The sequence below is a fragment of the Panthera pardus genome, unplaced genomic scaffold (genome assembly GCF_024362965.1).
Source record: "Panthera pardus isolate Hobbes unplaced genomic scaffold, ASM2436296v1 HiC_scaffold_26, whole genome shotgun sequence".
In the NCBI taxonomy this organism is placed as follows: Eukaryota; Metazoa; Chordata; class Mammalia; order Carnivora; family Felidae; genus Panthera; species Panthera pardus.
In genome coordinates, this window is record NW_026526832.1 from 31,601,511 (window position 1) to 31,628,294 (window position 26,784).

Consider the following 26,784-nt stretch of genomic DNA (forward strand, 5'->3'; position numbering starts at 1 on the left):
CCTAGAGAGCATGACGAGCTTCAGGACTGAACAGACGGGAGTCAGCGCCTGACTCGATCCCTTACAGGTGCTTTAACCCCAGGCAAGTTAGGCACCTTTCTGGGCTTATTTCCTAATCTGTGATGGGAACATAATTCACACCTCCGAAGGCGGCTAGTGGCGATGAATTCAGTGAGATATCCCCTCTAAATTGGCCAGCATAGGCCCAAACGCGACGGAAGCTGGCTCTCGCTTTGTACCAACAGTCGCAGTGGCTCGGCCTACAAGAGCGAACCCCCGAGAGGACGTCAGGGGTTCCGGGCTGGTGCGCAGTGCCCACAAACCACAGACGGCAGAGAATCATCATTTGCAGGACCCCGGAATTTTAGTTAAATACGCACAATTTTATTGATTGAAGAGATTAGGACAAAAACATTAAACCAAATACAGGACAAAGCACCAGAGGCCATAGATTCCCAGCATGCATGCCACCAACCTTTCCTCCTCCAGGGGACTTAAAAAATAGGGGACGGGGAAGAAAAACAGGTCCTTCTTGACACAGCACCATCTTCAGAATGTGAAAAACAAAAACAGAAACAAAAAAACAAAACAAAAAAACCCAAACAAACAAAAACCTCTCTCCTTTGTTATCTTCCGTTATCAAAATAGAATCATGGCCGCCTTGTCTCCTGACTATGAACGGTTAAGCCGCCCTCCTGGGAACGTGAAGGCTGAGCCCCTGCTGAACAGGCATAAAGCATCCAAGGTCTGCACATACATGCTACATACTATAATGAAGCACAGATTCAAGTAACATTTACATACTAGAGTCCACGTGTTACCTACCCAAAAACATGACCATTTCACAAAACGTATACAGGCGGTAAAATCCAAACAACTGAGGTACTGGAAACACAAATATTTATGCCAAAAGTGTTCTGTATCATACAGCAATAGAAAAGCCGTAATAAAAAACAGTTGCCACTCGAAATCAAACAAAGCTATCTAGAAAAGCCAAACAAAAGGTTATTTCAGGGACAGAGATACTCAAACGAGGAAAAAAAAAAAATATATATATAAATGTTAACCACAGCATGTAACGTCATCCCAAGTCAACCCGTAATTGAAGTACTCGCTTAATACATCACAATGTGACATTTTCCTTAATAAATAGAAGAGTTTCTTGAAAACACAAAGGTGCGTATTGGGACAGAGAGCTGTTTGTATTTATAACATCCTAGCTTTCAGCTGATGTTTCTTCCCGCTTGTCTCTACCGAGGGGTTTCTGTCCAAACCAGAGGGCCTTCCGAGCCAAAAGGATCGTTCTTCCTAAAGGAAACAAAATAGCTGCCCTGGATTTCATCACGTGCGACAACCTGCTCTGCGTCACTGGTTATCCAATAAAACAGAGACAAGAGGTTTCGTTGAGACCGGAGTGTTGCAAAAAGCTTCAGACTCTCAATATGCCCCTCCCGCTAACCTGGCCCCGGTGCCATCGTCCCAGCAGAGAGGACCATCTATAAGGCAGCCCTCCTTGTTCAAAGGAAAGAAATTCGGGAGTGGGTTTCTCTTTTTTCCTTCCCTTCCCTTCCTTTCTTTTCTTTAAACTCTAATAGCGGTAATGCCTCTGGAAGTTTGACTTCTAATAGCTTCCTGCCACAAACCCATGGACACAAAACAGAGTAACTTTGTTAAAGGACAGACTTTTTTTTTTTTTTTTTTTTCTTCCCCCTTCAGGGAGCAGAGCATCAACGTGTCATTTCCTGACCAGGATGGCAAATCGTTTATTTAGAAGAAATGAGTTGAAAAGAGCGATTAAGAGACACAAACTGGACTTTTATTTTCTTTTAGCTTTAGCACCCAGGTTTCATGTCAGTCTGTGTGCACCGAATTGTTTTTTTAATGAACCCCATTAATAATTATCAGGTAGGTGGCTGGCTTGTTTCAAAAAAAAAAAAAAAGAAAAAAGGAAGAAAGAAAGAAAGAGAAGAAAGAAAGAAAGAAAGAAAGAAAGAAAGAAAAAGAATCCTTGGCCAATTGTACCTTCCCTGAATCGTGACAAGAAGTTAAAAGCTAACAGTGCGATGCCAAGATGTGTGGTTGAGGCAGAGAGTTTGGGCTCCGTCAGGATCTGCAACTATTTTGGAACAAATGAAAAGTGGGGTAGGCAGCAACAGCCCCGCTGAAAGGGTGGGCTCCGGGGGCCGCGTCAGGGAAGGGGGAAGCGCCAGGGGCTCCCACCCCTCCGACCTGACCCCAGACTCCCACCCCACATCTCTCGCCCCCATGCTACATGTTCGGTCAGCTCCTTGAAGGTTCTCCTTCTCTGAACCGAGAAAACGTTGAGTGTCAGTGTCTGTCTTAACACCAAGCCAGGCGACGTGCGTTCCCCGGAAGGACTTTCCTCTGCCCTCTCTCGCTCCCCGGGTAACCTGCTTAAGTCTCTGTGGGGCGTGAGCTCAGTTAAAGAAAGGGTCCAAGTTCTCCTCCATGTTGACATCCGGCACCAGCTGATCAGACGCCTCCTTAGCACCATATCCTGAATTCGAGACGCTAAAATCTGTAGAAAACCAGGGATGGTCCAGAATTTCCTGCGAGGTCAGCCGCTCTGAGGGCTCCCGCCGCAGGATGCTTCGGATGAGGCACTTGGCCTTGGGGGACAGGGTCTCTGGAATGTTGAACTGGCCCCGCCGGATCTTGCTGAAGAGGGAACTGGGCTCAATGTCATGGAAAGGGTACCGCCCCACCAACATGGTGTAGAGCATCACTCCCAGGCTCCACACGTCGGCTGCTTTGCCCGAGTAGCTGCCGCTGGTGTTCAAGATCTCTGGGCTTACGTAAGCCGGGCAGCCGTGCTTGTCTGACAGGGAGTCATCGTCCCCCCGCAGGATGTAGGCATCTTCCAGGCTTTCCAGCTTGACCCGGGTCCTGCAAGAGAGAGGAAAGCGTGAGCTCCTACGGGCGCTCTGACGCACACGAATCTCATCGTCGTCACATCACACGGCTCCTGCTTTAATGTTTCCAAGACCATTCATTCATTCATTCATTCAACCAGCCAAACATGACTTCTAGGTGCCTTCTAGGTGCCAGACACTGTTCCAGGGCAGGAGGCCCCAGGAGTGAACAAGAGTGACAGGGAATTTGCACGAGGCTTAAGATCTACTGGGGGTGGGAGGGTCCCACACCTCCAGCGAGTAAACAGACTCTAAATGACTTGACTATCTCCCCATCTCAGTGATGAGGCAGTAAGAGACCCAGTGCTATTCTCAAAGACGCCCTTAGGTAGTGATGGGGAGTCACAGGATTTGGACTCCGATCCAGCCAACTGGGAAGCTCCCAGAAGCTCTGTCCACACGTTCCGGCAAGCTTCCGGCTGACGTGATAGAACACGGTATGGAAGGACCTTTTACTCAACGGTATCTTGGCTTTATTAACAGTCCTTTCGGTACACATGGAAGATTTTATGATCCCATTTTACAGATAAGAACACCAAGGCTCGGAGAGCTTGAGTAGGAATAATTTGTTCACCGCCTTTTAGCTGGGAAATAGAGAAGACCTGCCCCACACTTTGCTTCATCAACCTGTCCCTCCTTCCCCAATACCAAGCTGCCTCTCCAGGACACGGGCAGGGCTGGGGAATGTATTCGAGCAGGCATCCACTACCAGCAGCTAAGCCCTCCCAGGGCTGACCTCCCCTGGCCAAGGTTTGCTGTGGAAGTTGCCTCCCGTCCTGCCAATCACATTCCCAGGGGCTGGTCCCTGACTTACGTAATACTAATGTGACCTGGTTGCTGTATCTTCTACCTGTGACAACTCACGCACGATGCTGATTTCTCACGAGTGCAGGGGCATGTCTGTCGATCTGCCCTCGCCGTTTACTTATTTATTTTTTGTTTATTTATTTTTGAGAGAGAGAAAGCACGAGTGGGGCAGGGACAGAGAGAGAGGGAGAGGGAGACACAGAATCGGAAGCAGGCTCCAAGCTCTGAGCTGTCAGCACAGAGCCCGACGTGGGGCTTGAACTCGTGAACCGCGAGATCATGACCTGAGCCAAAGTCGGTCTCTTTACCAGCTGAGCCGCCCAGGTGCCCCTGCCCCTTGCCATTTAAGGACGAATGAGCTGGCTGACGGGTTCCGGGACCCTCCTGGATGCACTCCTGAACAGAGACGGAGAAATCCCACATTGAACTCAGAGTCCCCAGGGCCTAGCACCCATCTCTGCACAGCAGGGCTTGACGTGACCACTGGGCATAAAATAAGTGCTCAGTAAATACTTTTGGAAGTTAAATTCCTAAAAATAATACGTACTTGCAGTGAACAAAGCTGAGGACCGAGATGTGAAAGGACTTGTTCAAGGCTGACGGCTGCCCCTGACCCAGCACCATAAGCCGCTAAGACCGGCATCTCTCCTTGATTCAGGGGCCTTCCGAGAATTCCCGCTTCCCTGCTCTGCCGTTCCTTGAGTGGAAAGCTAGGTACCGCTACCTTCCAGAGCTTAGGATGGAAATCCTCCTCCTGTTCTCCCGTCCAGAACCCTCCACGGCTCATGTCCAGGAGCGGTCAGACCGCAGACTCGGGCCCATTCCATCACACAGACGAATGCCTGCCACGACGGTGACAAGGGACAGGGCTGAGGGGCCGGAGTGAGGGGGTTGGGCCTCACGGACAGTGCCTACGAGGTCCCGCGAGGTCGGTGTCATTGCAACAGCTGCCTCCTTCATCTCAGAAGTGCGCACCAGAGTACGCGTCCTGTCGTCCAGAGGCGCCATGGGGCTCAAATGGCCGGGGAGGAGGAAAAACCGCAACGGGGCTCTCCTCCCAGATCTGACTTGTGACTCGGGTCCATGAACTACTGATCCTCCTTCTCCCTTGGGCTACAGGGCTTACCCCTTCAGGGCGGTCACCAAGGCTACTCAGGGAGCCACGGAAGCAAGACGAGGTTCAGGGTCATCAAGTTAGCTCTCTATAAGCAAAACGTGATGAAACCCTGGGTTGATTCTAAGATCTCATACTTGGATTACAGAAGTCTCAAAGACTAAGGAGTGACCGCATTCCCCTGCACTCATTTCTGTCCATGAGCCATAAATGGCCGTGTCACTGGTGACCGGGCTGGGAGCCCGGGGCAGGGGGACGGGGAAGACAGGGGGCAGATTCCAGGCCACACTACATCTTTTACCAGTGGTGTGGCTCTGGGAAGTCAATCTCTTTGTTTCTTTTTAAATTTTTTTTTTATGTTTATTTTTGACAGAGAGAGAGACAGAGTGTGAGCAGGCAAGGGGCAGAGAGAGAGGGAGACACAGAATCGGAAGCAGGCTCCAGGCTCCAAGCTGGCAGCACAGAGCCTGACGTGGGGCTCGAACCCATGAACTGTGACATCAAGACCTGAGCCGAAGTCGGACGCCCAACCTACTGAGCCACTCAGGTGCCCCTCAATCTCTTTGTTTCTTAAACTTGAAGAGGGGTGCTGGACAAGGTAGTGTCCTTTTTAATTTTAATTTCTTTTTATTTATTTATTTTTGAGAGACAAAATGTGAGTGGGGGAGGGGCAGAGAGACAAGAAGACACAGAATCCGAAGCGGGCTCCAGGCTCCGAGCTGTCAGCACTGAGCCCGACGCGGGGCTCGAACCCACGAACCACGACATCAAGACCTGAGCCAAAGTTGGACGCTTAACCAACTGAGCCACCTGAGCACCCCTAATTTTCTTATTATGGTACAGTATACATAAAATGTATCATTTTAACCATTTTTCACTGGACAGTTCAGCAGCATTGAGCGCGTTCGCACATCCGTCTGGACCAGACAGCCTGAAAGTCTCTGCCCGTTTTAACATCCTGGGATTCGCATCTATAGCAACGTGCCCTCGTTCCTTGCTCGCCCATATTCCACTATAACCTGGAACACACACGCTCTGTTCCTCTCCTCCCTCCTCAGTGAATGATCTCAAGACACAGGAAGGGCCTAGATGTGTTGATCTGGAATGGGGCTGCTGGAAAGCAAATCTCCTTCTTCCTGCTGCTCTTTCTAACCTAAGGTGGCAGGTGGGGCAGGCCCACACCAGCCTCATGCGATGTTCCGGGATAGGAGTTGAGTCACGGAAACCCAGAGAGGGGAGGGGAGGGGGCTCAAATCACGAGCCCAAGGAGGTTCCCTCAACAGCCTCCTTCGCCCGACCCTCACCAGCAGCAGCCCCGCCTGGCTCAGGAGCTGGCCAGACTCCTGGCCTCCAAGGTCACTGTCGTGACAGCAGAATGCCTACAGGAATAACTCTAGCTTCTGCGGCAACGATAATTAGCTGTGCAGCAAGGGACGGTCCGGTGTCCAGTGGGTCTGGGGGACGTTCTCCCCAAGGCTGCGAGGTGAGCCCCAGGCCTCTTGACCCCCCGCCCCGTTCCAGCCTCTTCACGGTCCCTCAAACACACCGACCACCCGCCACAGTCCTCCCTGGGGTCTCTGTGCACGCCTTCCCCCAGCCCCTGCCCGGAATGTTCTTCTATCAGATCCAGGGGCGTCTCACTCCTGCTCACCTTTTTCCTTCTTTCAGGTCTCTGCTCAAAGGAGCTTCATTAAAGAGCCCCTGGCTGACCATCCTACATCCTGTAGCACCCGCCCCCGGGACTCGCAGGCCCCACAACGGCGCCGGGAATCGTCGTTCAGTCCTGCATTGGTTCCTGCGGTCCCTGCAAGGGCGATCCCCTCGTTGCCACCTCCAGGAGCTCGGGAGCAGGTGGCTGAGGTCGCTTTGTATGTGGAGAACATCGCCTCTCTTTATGGCTGTATCTCCTGCACCCAGACGGGGGCTTGCCACACAGCAGACCCTCTGAGAGTGAAAGGGACAGTCACACCACGTCAATCAGAGTGAAAGGGACAGTCACACCAGGAACCCCTCAGAGCTCCAGTGTGCTCACCTCTGAAGGAACAAGAGCCCTGCTCTGCCCGCCTGGCCGGGATTAAGAGGATGTCAGGTCGAGCATCCATGGGAACAGGCTTTGTAAATTCCAACACCTCAGTCCCTGGCGGGGTGAGGACAGGTACAGATGTGCCTTCAGACCCATGAACTGCTCCTGGCGGAGCCCTTGCAGGGGACAGACGTCACCACCTCAAGCTCCTTATGCTAAACCACATCTGCAGCCCTTTTCCAGACTTATCCCCTTCCAGGACACAACACTTGACGGCGACGGTCACCTTCCCCCTGTGACCCACCCGCTCCCCCAGGTAGCAGAGACCCTATTTCCACCCCGATGCCTCTTCTGGAACCCTTTTCCAGATCAGAGGAAAAAAGCCTTCACCCGTGGCCAAGGGTTCAATCTTGTTGAGGAACCCACTCACCGGCACTCGCCTCTCTCCCCCTCCACCTCCAGCACTTGGTGGCTGTGCAAATACCCAGTGAACCCGAGAGCGTAACAGAAAGGGCACCCACGTGCTGCTGATGTTTGTCTGCCCCCCCCGGCCCCAGCTGACCCCCCCCCCCCCCCCCCCGCCCCGGCCACTTCCCCCGCCTCCCTTCAGAAGCCGGGCTTCGGATCCACCTGTCACGTTCGGCTCACTGTGCGATGTGCCAGAGTGTGCCCTTCAACACCCGCCAGGTATCTACATATACTTCCTCTTTAAAGTTTCTAACATCAGCTTCCAAGGCAGCAACTGTCATCCCTGTATGTGGACGCTGAGCCCAATGCTCAGAAGGGGTGAGCCAGCAAGGCCAGCGAGGCCAGTCGGGGGCGGGGCGCTCACCTTTCCCTTGGCTCCAAGCAGCCAGCCCCCCCTGCCCTCGGCCTGCCCCACCCACCCGAGCATCCAGTCCAGGGAACAGCAGCCAGGGCGTCCCGGTCCACGAGACCCCCTCCCCGGGGCAGCACACATGCACCCAGGGCCAGGGGCACCGACATCCCAGGCAGGCAAGGCGAGAAGAGGAAGAGAAGCCTAGGAAAAAAGATGGGGAGGAAGGGCAGGAACGTTCGCAAGCATTCTTCTGACCTTGTCTCCTTCTCGGAACACCCGGAACTTGTTTACATCAGTCCTGGGTGAGAGTCAAGGCAAGCAGTCTGGATTGCGTCTTTTAAACCAGAACCTTCCGGGCGCACACGTCGGGACCCTGGGGCTGGGCTGTAGTCCCAGCGCCAGACCTGCCGCCCAACTGCAGGGACCCTCAGAAGGTCTCTGGGGCTTGGCTTCCCCCTCTGGGGAGCAGGGCTGCCCCTCTCTCCTCTTCAGAGCGTGGGGGGAGGGGTGCCTGGCAGAGCACCTGCACCTGGCCGCTAGGGACGATGCAAATGAACCCTCTATCAACTTCTGCTGTCCCCTGATCATAAATTCCCAGGCAAAGGAATCGATTTCCAGAACAATCAACAAGGGCACAGTGGTCCTAGGAATTCAGATGTTCCACTAACGAATGGGCAGGGCATTTAAAGTAGGCACTGGGGTTAGGGACAGGACATGTGACAGCCATCTTCTCCGTTTTTATGGGGATTAAACGAAACAACGCAAGTACCTTCCGAAAAGCCTAGCACAGGAAATCTGCAAAGAAATGGTGGCGACTCTAACCCATCTTATTAGTAAGATAAGCCCCACCCCGCCTTCAACCCCAGAGCCTACGAGACAAGACAGAGGAACAAGCCTCAGGCAGATCCAAGTGGATGTGAATTCTCTGCCCATGTTCCTTCCTGGGCCCTTTGCACTTGTTTCCCCCTTGGCCTGGAATGTTCTACCCCCAAATATGTGCCCTGCTCATTCTTCTCACTTCCTTAACTCCTAGGGAAATCAGAGTGGGCTACCGGGAGGCGGTGGGAATAGAATGGTACATGAAGAATAGAGGGAGGGAGGGTGGACAACTGCTGTGACCAAAAAAGCTACGAATGACAGTGGCGACCTCCAGGCAGCTTCTTGGAGGAAAGAGCCATTAGCCTGGGGTGGAATCCACTTGGCTAAGAATCTGTATCCCTGCATGCATTTTGCAACTCGTCCCTGGCACAGGCAGGAACCAGCCTGCTTTGCTTTAATTTCTGAATGGAAAAGGCTCGCGCGGGGGCAGCCTGTGCACTTGGCTACCGGCCTTGTGCCATCAGGTCCCCAGCCAGGTGAGGAAGCCAGACCAGCAGGATACGGCTCTACTCCCGCCTCCAAGGAGCAGTGTCCCACCCACTCGCAGCCGAGGCCTGCATGGCTCCCCGTGGCCCCAGGCCCAAGACCAGTGTGACCACAGCCAGACCTTTTGGCCTCAGTTTCCCTTCTGTACAATGTAAACATACCTGCAGGGCCCGAAAAGGGCTCTTCTAACTTCAAAATTCTCAATCATAAATTGTCTTTAATCGAAACTACAGGAACTGCACTGTCTCCTCCGTGACAGCTTCATAATAACAATGACAATTATGGTGACAACAACAGTGACCGTGAATAAGACATCTACTAGGTGCTGGGAGTTTTTCAGTCCGCATCTCTATTTCTCATAACAAAACTGAAAGGCAAGTATTATGATACACGCAAACCTCTTTAGAAATAAGGAAACTGAGGCACAGGGGATTAAATGTCCTAGCCCGCAGACGGGATAATGGAGGAAACAGTTCTGAGTCTACATCTGGAGGCTTTTCGTGCTGGTGCCCGCCCCAAAACACATCCTGTCACCAGCAACACAGATTTCCTGAGTGACAAAGACAGAAAACCTGTGAAAGGAAGGCCCCAGGTTTACTGAGCACTAGATCACAGACAAAAACCCACACTCATGTGACCTAACTGTGGAAGCTCACGAGGCAGAGAGAGGCGGCTGGACCCTCTCATTTCCCAGACGAAAACACTGAGAGAGCAGATGTGACTTGCCCAAGGCCACCTAGCAAGCGATGGCAGAGCTGGGACTCAAAACCAGGTTTTCAGCTTCCAAATCAGTGCTCTGTCCAAAAAAGTCAACAGTGGCCTGGCCAAGCAAATCATGCTTTGTCTTTAAACCTTTAAACACCACCTTGGGCTCTCGGCAGGAAGGGATCAGGACAGGGTGGGCCGGGGTGGGGCTGGGCTGGGAGTTCAGCCAGACCAAGTGGGCCTGGCCGGGACGGGAAGTCCGGTGTCCTGAGGTCAGTGGAATTCAGAGAAGTCACTGAAGGCCATTCCATGGGGGGGGGGGGGGGGGGGGGGGGGGGGCGGCGGTTGTCCAAGCAGGCGAAGGGTCAACTGAGACAGGTCAAATGCGGCCAGGTCTGGCTTCACTCTGCCCAGTACTGAAAAGCTGCCCTTGGCTGCCAGCTGGCTTGTGCAAGCAAGGGTCTCACCAGGGGCTACCGCTGGGGGTGCCCAGCCACGGACTGTCCCACACCGTAGGCTGCCATCAAGCCGACGTGACAGCCACAGACTGCTAAACTCTGCCAGATAAATCGTCATTCGAGTTCTCTGCTTCCTAAGTGCACAGATTTTCTCCAACAGTTACCCCTGAGAGCCACTGACGTACCAGATCCTGTAGATTCAGTGACCAGACCGACACCAAGGTCAAGCTGCTTCCAGATCAGCAGGAGGGCAGCAGGTAACCAACAGGGAGGCATGTCGGGTCCCGGTGAGGGAAGTCTACAGGGAGGGGCTGCTTGGTTCTCCCAGGTGGTATATCCTCTCACTACCTGACCATAGTCAGGGAGGTGGGGGGGGGGGGGTTCCTGCACCCGTGTGATGCGCCAGAAAAGTCACAGCTTACCAAGATGAAGGAAGTTGCTAGGGAACAGTACGGTCGTGATGAGAAGCCCGATCCGACTCAAGCACCCAGATGTTTCCACAGCACCTCTGGCTGGCCACAACAGAAAGGCCTGTGCTGTCTGCGTGCTGGTGCACGTCTGAGCCCGACACACTATGACCACAGGACAGCGGGGAAGCCATCGCATCCCACCCCCGAGGCCGTCCCACTGCAGGGAGACACCATCCGAGGGCAGCCCGTGTCTCCACAGGAACAGACGGGGAACCCGGAGACAGGCAGCGCCGCTCAGAGCTCCTCCTCAGTCCTCTGTTCAGGACTCCTGCTCCTCTGCAGGGAGACGCGATCCCAAAGGATCCCCTGATCCCGAGTCAATCGATCCAGCCTTTCAGAAAAGGCTCCGCAGGCAACCTCCTGCCAGGGCAGGACAGCACTGCTCTGAGGGCCCACCCAACCTGGATTCTCCCAGGGAGAGGGAGCCAGGCGCCCCTCAAGCTCCTGCTCCGGCCCTGCTGCGTGGTCAGGCTGACTCAGGGTCCAGAACATTCCCACCCAGGACGACTGGCAGGGCAGCAGCAGGGCTCAGGCCAAGTCCCTCTGACCCCACCGACCCAGGGAGCACTGGGAGCAGTGGTCCAGCGCTGGGCCAGGCAGGGATTTCCACTTGGCAGAGTCCTAACCTGGGCCTCACCCAGATGGCCCAGGCACACACTAGACCAATTCTGGGAGCCAGAAAACCTGAGCCCTGCTCTGGGTCACACCGCCAACACGTTGTAGAACTTTGGAGAAGGGCATTCCCTCCTCATTTCTTCATTTGTAAAAATCCAAGGGTTGGGGTTAATTCTACCTCTTACCCACTCCTCCTTGATCCCACCGCTTGGGGCCTGGTTCAGCCTCAGTCAATACACATCCATTCTGCCCATACGCTTCCAGAATCACAACCTGACCCCATCCTGTCCTGTCTAGAAAAACCCTTTGGTAGCATTTCCTGGATTTCAGGTCAAGTTTAAGGACAAGGGCATGCACCCAGGCCCTAGACCTGTGCTTCCCTCTTTAGTCTTATCTCTGACCCCCATATAGCACCCTCCACCAGTACATCATCCCCCCCTGCACAGGCTCATTCATGTCTCTTGGCCTTTACTCATCCTTCCCGACACCCTCCCCTTCTCTCTACTTCACTCAGACTAACCCAAGAGGGAACCTATCTCCTCACTGACGCGCTCATTCTCTACACCCCACTCCACCGCTGGAACATTCTCTTCCTGCTCCCACAGGGCTCTCTAATGCCTACCCGCAACCCGTAACATGGTACGAAAAGTCACTATTACACTTTGTCTTCCATCAGGCAACAACTCCCCTTAGCGATTCTTGTACCCCTAACACCTAGCGCTGTATGTGGTACAAAACAGATGCTTAATCAATATTTGCAAAGTAGCACGACTCCCATGTCTCAGATGCCCCCAGCTCCAACATGCTGTCTGGAGTTCAGGGTATCCGGGCATGATTCTGCTTAAGAACTGTACTCTCTACAGTCCAAAGAAATTTCAAACAGGCTGGACTCTATTTCATGCTTTAGAGAAACTCCCAAGAGTACTGGATAAAGGACATTTAAAATGTGTTTCCATCTACTGCCTCCTGCCATCAATATATCTAGGGGATTTTTCTTATAATATTTATGCCTCCTGGGCATAGGGGGCTATTCACACACCCACTTAGACAACTGTCAGACATTCACCAAGTATTTACAATGCCAGTCCTGGGCCAGGTAGGGAAGACAGAAAGATAAACAGACCCCATTTCACAGTTCTGTACAGAAAACAAAACGGGACATCACAGGACTGTCCAGGGGGTTAGTGAACTAGTGGCCCATGACTGCTCAGAGAAGGTCAAGCACTGAGCTTCACTTAGACTCCGGCCGGTCAGGTCCTGCTGGTGTTTACTTGTTGCCTATTTGCATGAGAAAATTCTTTCTGGGGATCGGACACAAGGGGCGGAATTTTAGCTGGTGTCCATTTCCAACAGCCAGTGTGGTCTTTCCAGAGCCTAAGCTCGGGAGTCCCGTATCCTGGGTACAAATCCCCAGGCCTGCCGCTGATTAGCTGTGGGACCCTGAGCCTCAGTTCCCTCATCCATAAAATGGTGATAATAGCACTAACTTACTGTTTTTTGTTTTTTTTTTTTTTAATTTGAGAGACAGTGAGAGCCTGTGAGCTAGCAGGGGAGAGGGACAGAGGGGGAGGAGGAGGAGGAGGAGGAGGAGGAGGAGGGAGATCTCAAGCAGGCTCCGTGCTCAGTGCAGAGCCCAATGCGGGGCTCGATCCCACGACCCTGGAATCATGACCTGAGTCAAAATCAAGAGTCAGAGGCCCAACCGACTGAGCCACCCAGGCGCCCCTCCTCACTGGTTTTAAGCTGGTGAATATACATACAGTAGTTAATTCGGATTAAATCAGTTCACTTAACTGCCCTTGTATTTAGAAGAGGGCCTGGCACATGGTGTATCTAGGTATTATTTCACTAAACTGTAAGTCTCACGAGGGAAAGCCTTCGGTCTCGTTTGCCACGGCAGTTGCCACAGCACCTAGAACAGTGCCTGGCCCGTGACAGGTTGCTGGGTAAACAGAGGGATCTCCGGGTGGTTGGGTGGTGAGGCCCAAAGCCGGTAGCTGATGACCAGTCATGACCGCTATCCTCTTAAGGCTCTGCAGTGCGCCCGGCACCGTGCTGGGCACTGGAAGTTCACCATCTCCAACCCACGCCAGAGGAGGTAGGCCAAGGTCAAACGGCTCAGTGAGGCAGTAAAAACTCCTACGGCCGTGCCCTTGGCCTCACCTTCCCAGGGTCTCAGTCCAGCCCGTCAACTAACTGATTAAGCCCAAGCAGTAAGCAGCTCAGCCAGAAATCCTACTGAAGGATGCCGACTATTTAGCCCACTTCTAAGCGAGGAACCCTGAGAATGCTCTCCCCTCTCAATGTGATTAGAGAAGCTTTTCATAAACGCGACACCCGGCCACAGACACTGACCGCACTGTCTCAAATGTCATTCTGCGCAAATCATTAAATCCAAATGGCAACGATGGGTTAATTTCTCATTTGAGGCGGAAGGCTGAAAGGAGCTTTCTTTGCAAAGATGTCTCCGTGGGAGACCGATAAGACGGAGCCTTTCAGGGGCTCCCGATCTGGGGAATGATCTAGAGGCCAACGATCTGTACTCACCCCCACTTCTCTCTTCTCTCATTCCGTCATGAGAATCCAATCTGAGACGCACGCGCTCAATAAAGGAGATCTTCGTTCACGCAGTGCCCACCGTGTTCCGGCAGCAGGGAAACCGAGGCAGCCTCAGTCCCCAAGAAGCTCCCAGCCCAGGAGGAGACGGGGACGGTCTAGGGATGCACGTGTACAATGTGAGAGGGGAGACTGCAGGGGTGCTGTGGTCGGGGGGGATCGCTTACCCCTCCAGGGAGAAGTGGGGGAGTGAGCCTTCCCCAAGGGTTGGCATGCCTGAAGTAATAAGAATGGTCCACATAAATAAGTGAATTCCAGGAGCTCTGTCTCCTGGGAAGCAAAAAGGTAAGATATTTTCCTGAAATACGGTGAACTTAGCACTTAATGTAAATCGCTACTAACGAAAGAAAGCAGGACAGGATCTCTATACTTTGCTAGATACTGAAAGAGAGAGAGACTGGCAGGTCAGGGCAACACAAGGCCTGGGCCCCACAGGACACACAGGTCGGGTGCCCGGGTAGATGGTTACACGAGGGCCCCTAGGGCTGCGGGGTTTCTAAAAAGGGTCCAGCCTCCCTCCCGCAGAAGCAGGCACTGATTAGCTTCCACGAAGCAGAGGAAATCAAACCTGTGACGTCAAGAGATAAAAATCTTCTAAGCAAAGAAGAAACACGTACAGAGGCATGTTTCTCCATTCACATGGGGTATTTCTGTGCGGTGAAATGTCAACAATGAACTGCGACCAGGGGAGCAGGGCGCTGGGGGAGGGGGGTGGCAAGGAGCCTTGTCCCGAGGGAGAAGAGAGATCAAGCTGGCCGAAACGGGCACCACGGTGGGAGCCCCAGGCTGCAGCAGCTTAAAGGGCTCCCCACATCTGAGTCGGCCAGCTGGCCCTGTGTCACCCAGTGTCATCCTGTCACTAAGTGCACAGGATGTGAGGACGGCAGGAGCTACCGCTGGCTGATGGCTGATCAGGTTCCAAGCACCGGGTTCACCCGCATTAATTCATTTAATTTCACAAAGAAAGTCTCCTTGTTACTTCCACTCTGCAGAGGAGGCAATCTGGACAGAAGAGCTTATGTAACTTCTCAAGATTAAGTTCAGTAAGGAGGGCAGGAGCAGGGCCTAGAATCCAGTGCCTCGGCCTCCCGGTGGGAGTAAGGGGTCTTCTCCCAGCCTCGGGCCTTCCCCTGGAGGCTCAAATTCAAACACGAGGCCTCCCAGAACGGGCTGCCCGGGCAGAGCGGCACGGTCACTGCCCTCTATCTAATTCAGGGCTCCCACCCACAGGGGGCCCCTCTGACCCCATCAGCCCATCTCCGATTTTACTGCCGAAACTGTGGACGCAAAGGGTGTGTCCAGAGCGAGCCCAATCAGGGTAAGGGTTTAACTTCCTCAAAACAAAAACAAAACTGCAGGTTCGTGCTGCAGAAACGTCCCAGGGACGGAGGAGACAGCAGCAGCACAAGGCTGGGAACACAGCGGCCGCGCGGGGCCGGGGGAGCGCATGCGCCTCGAACGCTCCTTCCCCTGCGGACATCTCGTCTACCTCATGGCCTTGCTGAGCCGCCCACCCTGCCCTTTGCGCTTTTGCCCTGCTGGTCACCGGTCCCACCCCCCTCCCCGCGGCACTGATGCAATGCCTGTCATTAACCGAGAGGGCAATGTGCCTTAAATCTGAACCCTTAGACCCCCAAGGGTTCACTCCTTGTGAAATGGCGGCCCAAGGGGCGGAGCCCATTCTCCATGCACTTCCGGCGCCTTGGGAACGGCTCTTCCATAGTGGCACCATGTTACCCATGACTTTAGGAGCTGCTGGCCATCGCGAGCCCCTGCCCCACCCTGTGCGCCTCTGGATCACGACACTCAGCTCTCACAACCACCAACAGGGATGCAGACCTTACTTCTGTTCCGAGGAATCCGCAGCTCAGAAGCATTAAAGGACTCCTCCCAGACCGGGTAGCTAATGAGAGGTAGAGACAATCTGCATCTAGAACCCAAACCAAAATAAAACGGAAGCCAAAGAATCTGAGGTGCTGCGGCTTCAACACAGCGAGACAAGGCACACTGCCATCAGGCCCTAACAGAACATGGGGTGGCATCTTCAGAGCTGTTTCTGGGAACCTAGACTGATGGCCCTCACAGCGCCACCAAGAATATTCTCACGGGTTGGTCATGGATTCAGTTACAGTCCAGGATCAGAAATCCATGCATAGGAAGTCAGCTCACAGGCGGGTCTCCTTGGGAACCCGGAGGGGGGAGGGGGGGGCGCGAGGGCTTTCACCTTCAACCCCTTGCAAGAGAATCAACCAGTAAGAAGCACATCCTTGAGAGATCAAAGGCCATGCGCAAAGGAGGGGTCTGGTGATGGGAAGCTTAATAACACAGGACTTCCAAAAGCCTCCTCTGTGTTTTTTCCCCCATAGGACCAATGCATAAAGGGTCCGAACACAGACACAGACTCCATCGTTCAACGTTTCAAAGGCCTTTCCAATTCAACCCATTGTTTTCTTACAGGTGCCATGACGTCAGGAGAGGCATAGGCTCTAGTGCTATCGAAATACCTATTGAGGAGGTCCTGCTGATTAGCATGGATGGCGAGAGCTGCCAGCAGCAAGGTCCCAGTGAGGTCCCAGACCGCTGCCCCCCTCAAAACACGGGCGGGCTGCTCCACGCGGGCCACTGTGCAGACCAACAAAGAGAAACTCTGCTGCGAAACCCAATGGCTGTTGGACACACGGAGGGAGAAACACGTTGAGTGACAAAACCAGAGACTCACGCTCTGAGAACGAGACGTTAAAAACCAAAACAACAAGGAGAAAGGCTACAAGGCATTATTCCTCTTTCACAAAAAGTTTGACAGCTGGCTGGAAACAAAGTTCCTATCGGCTACCAATGAGAACATTTAGAGTGTCCTTGAGAATGAGAGCGACCTTCTCAGAGCTGCCCAGACGGAGATGCCGGTCATGCTAAGAAGGACAAGTCCACCGAGCCTTCAGCAAGGTGAGGGATAGGGAAAGAGCTCTGGAGTCAAATGGTAGGATTTCCAGGCCAGCTCCATGGGCATGCCGGCAGTGACCTTGAGAAAGGTCACTTAGCTCCTGTGCAACCCAGTCACCTCGCCAATCAGATGAGGAGTCTTCCTTCCCCGACAGTCCCGCAGCGATGCGAGGCTGCACGGGGCTCAGGTGCTCTCAGACACGCCAGGGACAGATGATGACCAGCTTCCTCCCCGTCACTTACGTTTCCTCTCTCAGAAGGAAATTGCTCTCTAAAGTTAAAAAGGATTTAGCTTTGCCATGCGTGCTCCGGTGAAGTATTCTGGTTTCACATTCACATGGGATGCTTCTTTCTAGATCTTTCTAGAAAGGGTCATGCTCTTTTGCAAATGTCCAACACAAACTCCAAAATCAACACCAGAAATGCACAGTCCTTGTGTCGGAAGCTTCTGACCTCTTGGCATTTCTATTTTTTTTTTTAAGTTTGTTTATTTATTTTGAGAGAGAGGGTGTGTGCATGAGGGGAAGTGAGGGAGACAGAGAATCCCAAGCAGGCTCCACACTGTCAGCATGGAGGCCGATGTGGGGCTCCAACTCAGGAACCATGAGATCATGACCTGAGCCAAAATTCAAGAGTTGGATGTTTAACCGACTGAGCCACCCAGGTACCCCGACATCTTGGTATTTCTTCTCTAGGCACTGGGACATCAAGGATTTTTGCTTTGCCACCATAAAGGACAAGCCAGGTCTGACTGAGCCCCTTATTTGTTTCCAGCTAGCCGTGGGCACTGGGGCCAGCACCCTCACCCCCGGGGCTCTGATTCCAGGCAGCAACAAACATGACAGGACTGAAGGATGGCCCCCTGGAGGCCCCAGAGTTTACACGTGCCCCCTTGTTCTGACCTGGGGGCGTCCACCCTACTGTGACCCACTTCCTAAGTATGTATTTACATACATGTGCTATCGCTGGACGCACCACCCCCTATACTCGCTGCCGTGTGAAATTCCTCTCTAAAGAGGCACGATCAAAGGTGATGCTTAAAAACCTGGACCCCCGTGAAAGAGGGCATCGTTGCCCTTACTGCCCAGGGCAGGCAGATGGATTTCTTGAGAGCTGATTTAACAGAGCACACGTCCTTTCCTGTCTCTTTCCTGTCTGTCACGTAGAGATTTCACACATTCTGAGTCTTCCTCTATGAAATGAACACAAGGATACCCACCCCCAACCTGCAGAGAGAATTAAGCTCAACAATAACCTGTTAACCTCTCATTTTAGAAGTTAGAGTTACTCCGTGTCCAAGAAAGGTAGCACACAGAAGGATAAAGTATCTCTGTCGGGATTCTGCTGGGAGTCACAGCCGAACTTACTTCCCAATGAGAATATTCAAAGAAGCACACACATCTATTGTAACGCAGAAAAACCTCAGAACCAATAAAACAGAGCCAGGACAATAAAAGGATTAGAAACTTGAGCCCAGAAGGCGGGGACCAATCTAAATGGTCAGAGATTATTAAAGATGAAACTGGGGTACAAACCCGAGTCTCCAGGCTCCGAGGGCAGACACATCTGAGCTGAAGACGAGAAATGGTTAAGTGTGGCCCCAGGTTCTAGATCTCTGAATGGCTCCCTCTTCTTCAGTTTATCAATAAGGGTCAAATCCCTGCACTGTAAAGGACCAGGATACTGGCTGCCACAAATGCCTAAGATATCTGTTTATGGGTAAAAATGTGGAACAATAACCAATCTCTGTGGCCACGGGCCCTCTGAACCTTGAATACTCAGCTGGATTGCAAATGCTCATGACATTATCCCATTTGGGTTAAGTAACCACAGGCCCTTTACCTTTGCTAATCCCAAAATGCTTCCCAGACATTTCCCAATTAGCTCAACCCATAAAGATGCAAAAAGACAAAACAAAACAAAAAACGAAGTGCACACCACCCGACGTCGAGAAGCAGCAGCCTACGATATCACAGGCCAAACTGACTGGAAGGTAGGAAGGTTTGACAGGAAGATCTGTACCAGACGCACAGATCTGCCCAGCGAGTGAATGAATGGCACGTATCGGCTTTGCACTCAGGACGGCTCTTAACAGCTCTGTGACAACGGACCTTCACTTCACCAACCACTTTCCTAGTAGGAGGTGAGGATGCCCAAGGCAGTCGTGGTAACTCCACGACCCACGTGTGTAGAAACCCTAGAACAATTTTTGGACGAGTCGGCAACGAATATGAATCCGTGGCCTCCACCCCTGTGAGAACGCACATTCTTCAAAAGAGAAAAGTAAGTGGCTTGGGAAGAGTTTTAACAATGGAAGTCAGCTGGAAGACAAAGCAGGCCCCAGTGGGTTTGCGAAACAGAACGCAACGAGTTAATGGAAGAAGCGTGAATGGAACTCAGATGCCCAGCAGCCTGTCCAGCTGTCGCCTCCAATAAGCCAGACCTTCACCCGGCTGTGCATCTGCACTGGAAGGTTCCTCACCGGCAACACGGGTCCTTCCCACATTGGCCGTAACACGTTCATCATCTTTCAGGTCTGGTCCGACATCGCGTCTCCTATAGAATATCTTTCTTGCCTTCCAAGTCCTAGTTAAAACTCACACCCCAGCCCCCAGTTCCCATCCGACCCGGGAGATCATCTTCTTTTAGGGCTTGGAACATTCCTTTATAGGTGAGTCAACTAGCTCATGCACACGGATCTTCAGAGTACTGAGAATTGTGATTTATACACGCACACTTTACTGACACCCACAAGCACCCTGAGGTATTCCTGAATGAGGGAACGAACGAATGGGCTCTAAATGACTGATGCCAGGCCCCGAGCGTTCTGAAGGCACGATTGTCGCCATCGTGCCTCGTGCACCTTGAAAACGCCACACAGGCTTGCAGCCACCCTTCAGAGCTGACGACACCACAACAAAAATAACGACCGGGTCACAGACTGTCCTGGCACCTGCCCTCTGAGCATCCCGTAACGCCTTTAGAGGAGCAGCGACTTGTTTTCCGAGGGCGCTTAGAACGCTGCAATATTCATTCACTCCCCACCCCCCCCCACCCCTGTCCTCCCACCCTCTCTTCTCACCTGGACAGCAGGCAGCAAAAAAAAAAAGTCCATCCTGGACAGCCTGTTAGAGTGTCAGGTCTGGACAGGAAGGGTACTCACCTCTCTTCGTCCTTAAAGATGAATTTCCGCAGCTTTAGGTCCCGCAGCACCAGCCCCCCGTCGTGGCAGTGGGCCACGGCCGAGGCGATTTGGTAGAAAAGTCTGGCCGCCTCCTCCTCCCTCAGCTTCTTGCAGGTGCGGACAAAGGAATGCATGTCCCCATAGCTTCGCTCAAAGAACACATAGGCTTTGGTCTCCCCCAGGAGAATTTCGGTGATTTGGTTGATGTTGCTGTGGGCAGTCAGGCAAAAGCACGGGGCCAGGGATTCCTGGTAGCAGCTGATATCAAACACCTAGGGCAGGGGTCACAACAAGACGGAGAGTCAGCGACCCCTCTTGTACGACCAAGAAAATCACAGGGTGCGGGCACCTCCCACCGTACAGGCTTCTGAGGGGACGAGAAAGCACACCGAACGTGGACCCAGACCACACCGGCCCTGCCGGCCGCTCCCAAAGCTGGGTCGCCTTGAATAAGCCGCTGGATCTCTCTGAGCTTCCGAACGGTCACGTGCAAAATGGGCAAATGGCGCTTGACCCACAGCGTGGGGAGGATTATACGAGCAAATAAAGGTCAAAGCGGTTTGCGCGAGGTCATACAGCACACAAACGGGAAGTCCCGATCACCTCCGCTGAGACAGGAACAAAAGCAAAATCGGAAGGTGGCCCACCCCGAGCTGCACAGACGACACCTTGTTCGCCTTCCAAAAGCAAGACGGAGCAAAAATGTACATCTCTGTACCACTACAGCGATTGTGGACAACAGATTTTATGCTTTGCAACTACGTTGCACAGCACTGTAAGACCTGAGCAATTAACAGTCAAAAACGTAGACTCTGCCTTAAGGTTATCTAATTCAGTACCTTCGTTTTACGGATGTGCAAATCGAGGCTCAGGGAGCGAGTCAAATCAAGCCCCAGCGGCAGAATTAGGAATAGGACACAGGCTGTTAATAGGAAAGCAGACACGCTTCTCTATTTCCTGCACGGCTATCTAGCTCAATGAATCAGTTATGCAATGATTTTCTGTGAATCAAAATTAGCCTGTGAAATGCCACCTCATTGTGGGGTTGTTTAAAAAGAAAATCCATCCCCGATACCTTTCTGAAAGCAACCTAAGAGGGATTAACACTACCGAGAATTTTTGAGGTCATAAGAAAAAGCTTTCATTCATTTTAAGACCTCCACTAAATCAGGACTACAAATCCCTGGGTTTGGAATGTGGTTTTCCTATCTGCCTGGGAATGTGGGCACATGACTCTGTTCTGTGCCTGCAGGAGTGAGGGGCAGGCATGAGGGGCTTTGCTGGAAAGCACTGGAGGCCAGGAATGCTCCAACAACACTCAGTGCTACAGGCATACCACCATTTAGCTTCTTAAATCTTTTTTCATTAGTTAGAACATCCTCTCCTTGATCCCCATTTTGCAGCGTGGCCTAGAAATCACCACACCGAGGCTCTAATCCTGGCTTGGGCCCCAATAATCTGGATAAGATGGCTAAAGCACTCAGGGTCACTGGGCCTCCCTCCCCTTCAGAGACGGAAGACGTTGACTTAGAACACCGTTGACCTTTTTTGGGTCCCACAGGAGAAGCTGGTAAGAGCTCTGTCCCCTCTTTGCTGACAATGCCCAGTCTCCGACGCACGCACAATAGGGGATTCATTTTTAAGGGGACTCACAGACCTTCCCAAACCCATCCAGGCACACAGGCTCTTAGGATCAAAAACCGAAAGAAATCGGTGAGTCCAACAAGGATAGTGAGAACCTCAGAGGGCTGGTGCTAACCCGGGGCGAGGAAGCAAAGTAACAGTAACGTTGTGAATGAACCATAATGAGGCATCTCAGGAAGACGGCACGGCTGCTACCACTATAACCTAAAATTTAAGAATGAATACTTCATTATCTCCAGAGACCACAAATCACACCCTGATATTGTCAAATGATGACCTACGAGCAGTGACCTCAGAGGTCCATTCAATTAGGAATCCGAAATGCCCTGAGTCAACTTTAACACCCAGGCTGTGGGCAGCAGAAACCAAGTAAAGCCTCAAAAATTTCACAGAGAGTAACAGACATGTTGCAGTGGCTAACATAAACACTCTGCGTTATGTAACGGGCATGCTGTGTTCTGAAGCATCAGGCTGCGGGCTCCGGTCGCCAGTGCTCATGAGTTAACATTATTTACAATCTCCTTCTTCCTTCAAGTTGCATTTTTTTGAAAAATAAAAGGGGATTTTTTGCTCAACACCCTCAATCTGTTATCCTGCTCCACTGATGAGAAACTGAATGGACACAGAAATTTCTTTAAAAAAAAAAAAAAAAGAAAGAAACATATTCACGGCAGCTTCAAGAAATAGCCAGTACCCTTTGTAGAAGAGATCAAATTCCAAGATGGTGGACAGAGCATGAAAAACAAAACAAATACTTAGGGTCTCCCAAATGGGTAGGAACCAAACTTTTATTAGCAGCTATAACAGGCCTTTATGGGGTTGGACTGGTATTTAAACCATAACCTTCAAATGCAAAATCAAGCCATACGCCTGGTTGCCGGCTTCTTTTAAATGTTTAATTTGGAACCTTAGTTACATAATGTGACAGCTGAGATAAGGCAGTGAGATTAGGCCATCATTAATAGCATTTACCAAAAAAAAAAAAAAAAAAAAAGTGCCCATTATGCCAAGGCACTAATTATGTCAATCTGCACTGTACTACCATCATTTCCATGAAAATGATAAGGTAAAGACCCCCTGAAGCTCCCTTCTTCCATTTGCCTAGCTTAAAGTAGGTTCCTGGAGACAATAAACAGGCTTGCTTATGTTGGTTAAATGACCCCAAATAGCATCCTGTAGAATTCTCTCTAGGGTCCTCTATAATAATGGCATCTTTACATTCGATCAGTTTTTGCAAAGACTTTCTCCTTGGGTCAACATAGAGCTAGGAGACATGAACTCTATATTCTGAGACATCAAAAGGAACTTGAGGCACTGTGTAGATTTCACAGTGCCCCACAGTAAGCTGAGTTCACACTGTATTTCTGAGGGTGGCTCATGGAAGCAGCCTTATAAAAACCACTTGGAGCTTCCTAGGATATGGACAAGGGTGCCTGCATAAAAAGTCGTCACCCATGTCACCTCTGGTAGAAAGGCAGGAAAACAGAGGCTGCCGTGTCTTAAAGGGATGACCTCTGTCCAGCGGAACAATGATACTGCACTTAAATACGCTCGCAGCCACACAGTAATTGGTGAGGGGCTGATTCAATCTTTGCAATAACTAAACCAGCAGATTAAGTACAGTTTCAGGCCAAAGAGCAAGTCCACGGATGACACTGTAAGGTCAGCCCCAAGTGAAATATGCCTTGAAGAATCTGGAGGGAGAAAGAAACAGCAGGGGCGAATCACCTCTGCCTTTAAACAAAGAAATAACAGCAAGATGCTCCTGCAGAATTTGGAGGCAGAATCCCTTTCCGTGCAAGCGTCTCCAGCCTTTGAAAAATATTGAAATGTTGTACTGAAGTTGAGCAAAAGGAGTGAACACACTCACTGCGGGGCGATTGTGCATATTTCATAGGACAGTGGCAGCTCGGTGGAATTCATTCATTTCAAAGGATGACGCCCCTATTGTGCAACGTTGTAGGTCTTCTGAGAATTCAATCCAGCTCTGAATAGCCTACTGAATTTTGGTTAACCGGGCACAGTTGCTCTGAGTCTCAATAACTTGGGAGAAGATGCAAAATACCAGATGCTCAGTACAAGGAGAGAGCTATATTTAAAGAGTCCCTGACTTTCCCAAGATCTGAACTGAGCAATTGCAAAACTGACTGAAGCCCCCCACAAAACCCTTATTTACACTGCAAGAGTCCAGTCCCCTATGAAATAAAGCAGTCTGTGGTTGATGGTAAAAGTGTGATGCATTTTTTTGTAGCACAGCTGTGCAGAGTGCCCATTTCAAAGACAGCAAAGGTCCTCATTGCTCACCACCCCTCTAGCCTCCCCCCCCCCCCGAGACCCCCAGGAAAACCAAGAGTGAGCAAATGTAAAAATAAGTGACAATGAATTCTTGATCTATGTCCAATGCCTGGGTAGCCGTAGGCTCTACTCTATTCTCTCTCTCTCCCAATCTCTCTCTCTCTCTCTCTCTTTTTGCAACTATCCCCCCTCTCATCCCCCCTCCTCTGGAGTGCACACACACAAAGACACACACACCAGTCACTGTTGGGGGTCAGAGACAAAAAGGAAACTGAAGTGCCCGGCTCTGAATTAGCACTGCGAATGTCTGGGGCTCCAAACGCCAGCCTGTAAACCATACAGGCAAAGGTGTGGGCTGGGGGTGGGGGGCGCGAGGGGGGGGTGGTGTTCAGGCACGGAAGTCCGGAGATGAGAAAAAACGAGAGGAGAGAAGGACCCAAAGGGCTCACTATTTCCTACACCCTAAGGTGCGCTGGCGGCTTTGATTTCCACCCCCAACCCTCCTTTCAAGGCTGCAGGCAGTAGAGAGCTCTTTGTAAACTCCTTCCCCGCGCTGGGCCCCTGGCTCCGCCAGAGGGGACACCTTTGTGTGTGTCTTTTAAAGGGCACCTTCCGAACAAAGGTTCAACACCTGCACGCTCCTAAGAACAATGGCTGCGAAGGGAACACAGACATCAGTGCCTTAAAATTAGCGGGGGATTCCCTACTCCACGGTGGAAGGGGAGGGGGCTAGACACGGGGAGAAATCCCTTGGGCGGCGGGACCCGGCCTTGAGCCGAGGCGCTCCACGAGCGTTCGGGAGCACGCGTGTCCGCCGTGGCCCCCGCGCCGTCCCCGCCGCCCTCCCCGCCCCAGGCTCTCCCCAAAACGCCCCCGCCGCAGCCCGCCCCATTGTCTGCAACGCTCTAAAAACTTCGCAACTAGCCGAACGTGAACAAATAAATAAACCCATTTAACGAGGCCACGGGTAATTATCCCGCGAGTCTCCCTCCCCCAAGGCTCCGGAGCTCGGCGACCTCCCGCCCCCTCCAAACAGCCGGGGAATCTTTTTAAAAGACAAAAAGCAAAAACAAACCCCGGGCTCTTTACCTTGCACACCAGCTCCTCCCCGCTGTGCAGATGCACGGCACGAAAAACGTGGTCTCCCTCCAGAGGTTCCAACAATAAGTATTTCCCGATGCAAGAAACGCAATGCGACAAGTTCGGAGTCTCGGGCGGGCTCGGGGAGCCGAGGTTCGGGCTGAAACTCTGGCTGGGCTCGGCGGACCTTATAGACGACAACTCTTCGAAATCCTGGGTTTTGTTCCGCGATCTCCCATATCTTGCTATTGTGATGGGGGTAGACCTGTGTATGTTCATGAGTGTGGGGATCGCACTCGGCAAACAAAAAACCCGCTGGAGAGATGAGTCGCTGGCGAGTGCGGCTGCAGGCGCCTCGGTGCCACGGATTTTAAAAGGGAACGAGAGGGGAGGGGACGGGAGAGGGGCGACGTGGAGAAAGAGTTAGAAGCCCCCAAATGGGCGCCGCCGGGCACCTTGTCTGCTCCGAGCCCGGCTCCCGGGGGTGCTCAGTCGGCAGCAACTCGGGTCCCTTTGTTACCCCAAAGCAGCCAGCGATCTGCAGAATCCCGGCACTTTTAGTTTCTCTCTCTCTCCCGCTCGCTTTCCAACGCGGATCTAGCTAGGCGAGTAACCGGATTGCTAAGGTGGGGAGCTGCAGCGCCCGGTCTCCCGAAGCGATCCCCACGCAGGCTTCCGAAACGCAGACGGGGCGGAGGAGCCCAGCCGTAGTTCGTGCAATCTTCCAGGGGCGCACGGCGGCGGCTCAGTCTCAACGCGTTAGAAAACCAAACAAAAAGAAAAAGGAAATAAGCACGGGTCTACCGGCTCGCGCCGCACGGCAGACAGAATCCGCGCTGCACCCCCTTTTTTGGTGGAAAGGGTGGGGGGCGTGGAAGAGGGGGCGCCGGAGAGGGTAGTTACCTACGTTTTAACTGTAGATGGCGTCTGAGGCTTTTCCAAGATCGCAAGAGCTCTCCAAAATTTAAACAAACAGACAAAAAAAGAACAGAAAAAAAAAGAATAGCGAGGGAGCATTTAACTTGGAGCGGTCAGCGCTACCAACAAAAGATTGCAAAAGCCGGGCACGGAGTTGCGGCGCGGGCCGGGCGCAGGTACCGCGACAAAGCCCGGGTTGGCCCGCCGGGCGGAGGTCAGCACAGGCTCATGCTGTCGCTGCTCGCTCGTGCTCCAGATCGTCCTCCGAAAAAAGAAAAAAGAAAAAAAAAAAAAAGGGAGAAGTGCGGGCAGGGACGAGGGTGGCTCGGCGGTCTCCGATTCCCCCGGCACGAGCTTCCGGGGGATCCTCCGGGCGCTGGAAGGGGATGCGCCCCCAGCCCAGCCAACCTGCGGCGTTCCTTTCCCGCTGGATACCTGGATCTTGCCTTGGAATAATTTACGACAACTCCGTCTCCCCCTACCCGAAAAGCCCAAATTGCCCGGTGGGGTCTGTTTTGGAGAAAATTGATGGCTCTTCTTCTTCGTCTTTTATTATTATTTTTTCTTTCTTTCTCCCCCCGAGGTAAGCGGAATGTGTATTTAAAATTGAAGGGGATGGCCGATCGTGCCCGAGGCCAATCCCCGAGCTCAGCACGCCCGCAACTCCCGGCGAGGCGGTATTAATAGTTACTTACGTGGCCGGGGATCTCGGAGCGAGCGGGGCCCTGTGTGCGCGGGTGTGCGCGCGCGCGCCTCGCTCGCGCTCCGTCTCCCCATTCAATGTCACCGACACATTT

The 26,784-nt window shown here is 52.4% G+C and overlaps 1 protein-coding gene across 1 annotated transcript; it reads right to left on the minus strand.

Moving 5' to 3' along the window:
* Positions 1 to 364: 364 nt before the first annotated feature.
* On the minus strand, positions 365 to 26,774 carry TRIB2 (tribbles pseudokinase 2). Its single transcript, XM_019451644.2, has 3 exons — positions 25,079 to 26,774; positions 20,030 to 20,322; positions 365 to 2,907 (listed from the first exon to the last, which is right to left on the minus strand). The coding sequence occupies exons 1-3, from the start codon at positions 25,346 to 25,348 to the stop codon at positions 2,439 to 2,441; spliced, it is 1,032 nt and encodes a 343-aa protein (XP_019307189.1). The 5' UTR covers positions 25,349 to 26,774; the 3' UTR covers positions 365 to 2,438.
* Positions 26,775 to 26,784: the final 10 nt, after the last annotated feature.

Bases quoted from the DNA above. Each gene is read 5' to 3' on its own strand.
- TRIB2 (XM_019451644.2), bottom strand. From the start codon at position 25,348: ATGAACATACACAGGTCTACCCCCATCACAATAGCAAGATATGGGAGA. The intron at 20,323-25,078 runs GTAAAGAGCCCG...CCCCTGCCCTAG, and splicing joins GGGAGGAGCTGGTGTGCAAG to GTGTTTGATATCAGCTGCTA. The intron at 2,908-20,029 runs GTGAGTACCCTT...TCTCTCTTGCAG, and splicing joins ATCTTTAAGGACGAAGAGAG to GACCCGGGTCAAGCTGGAAA.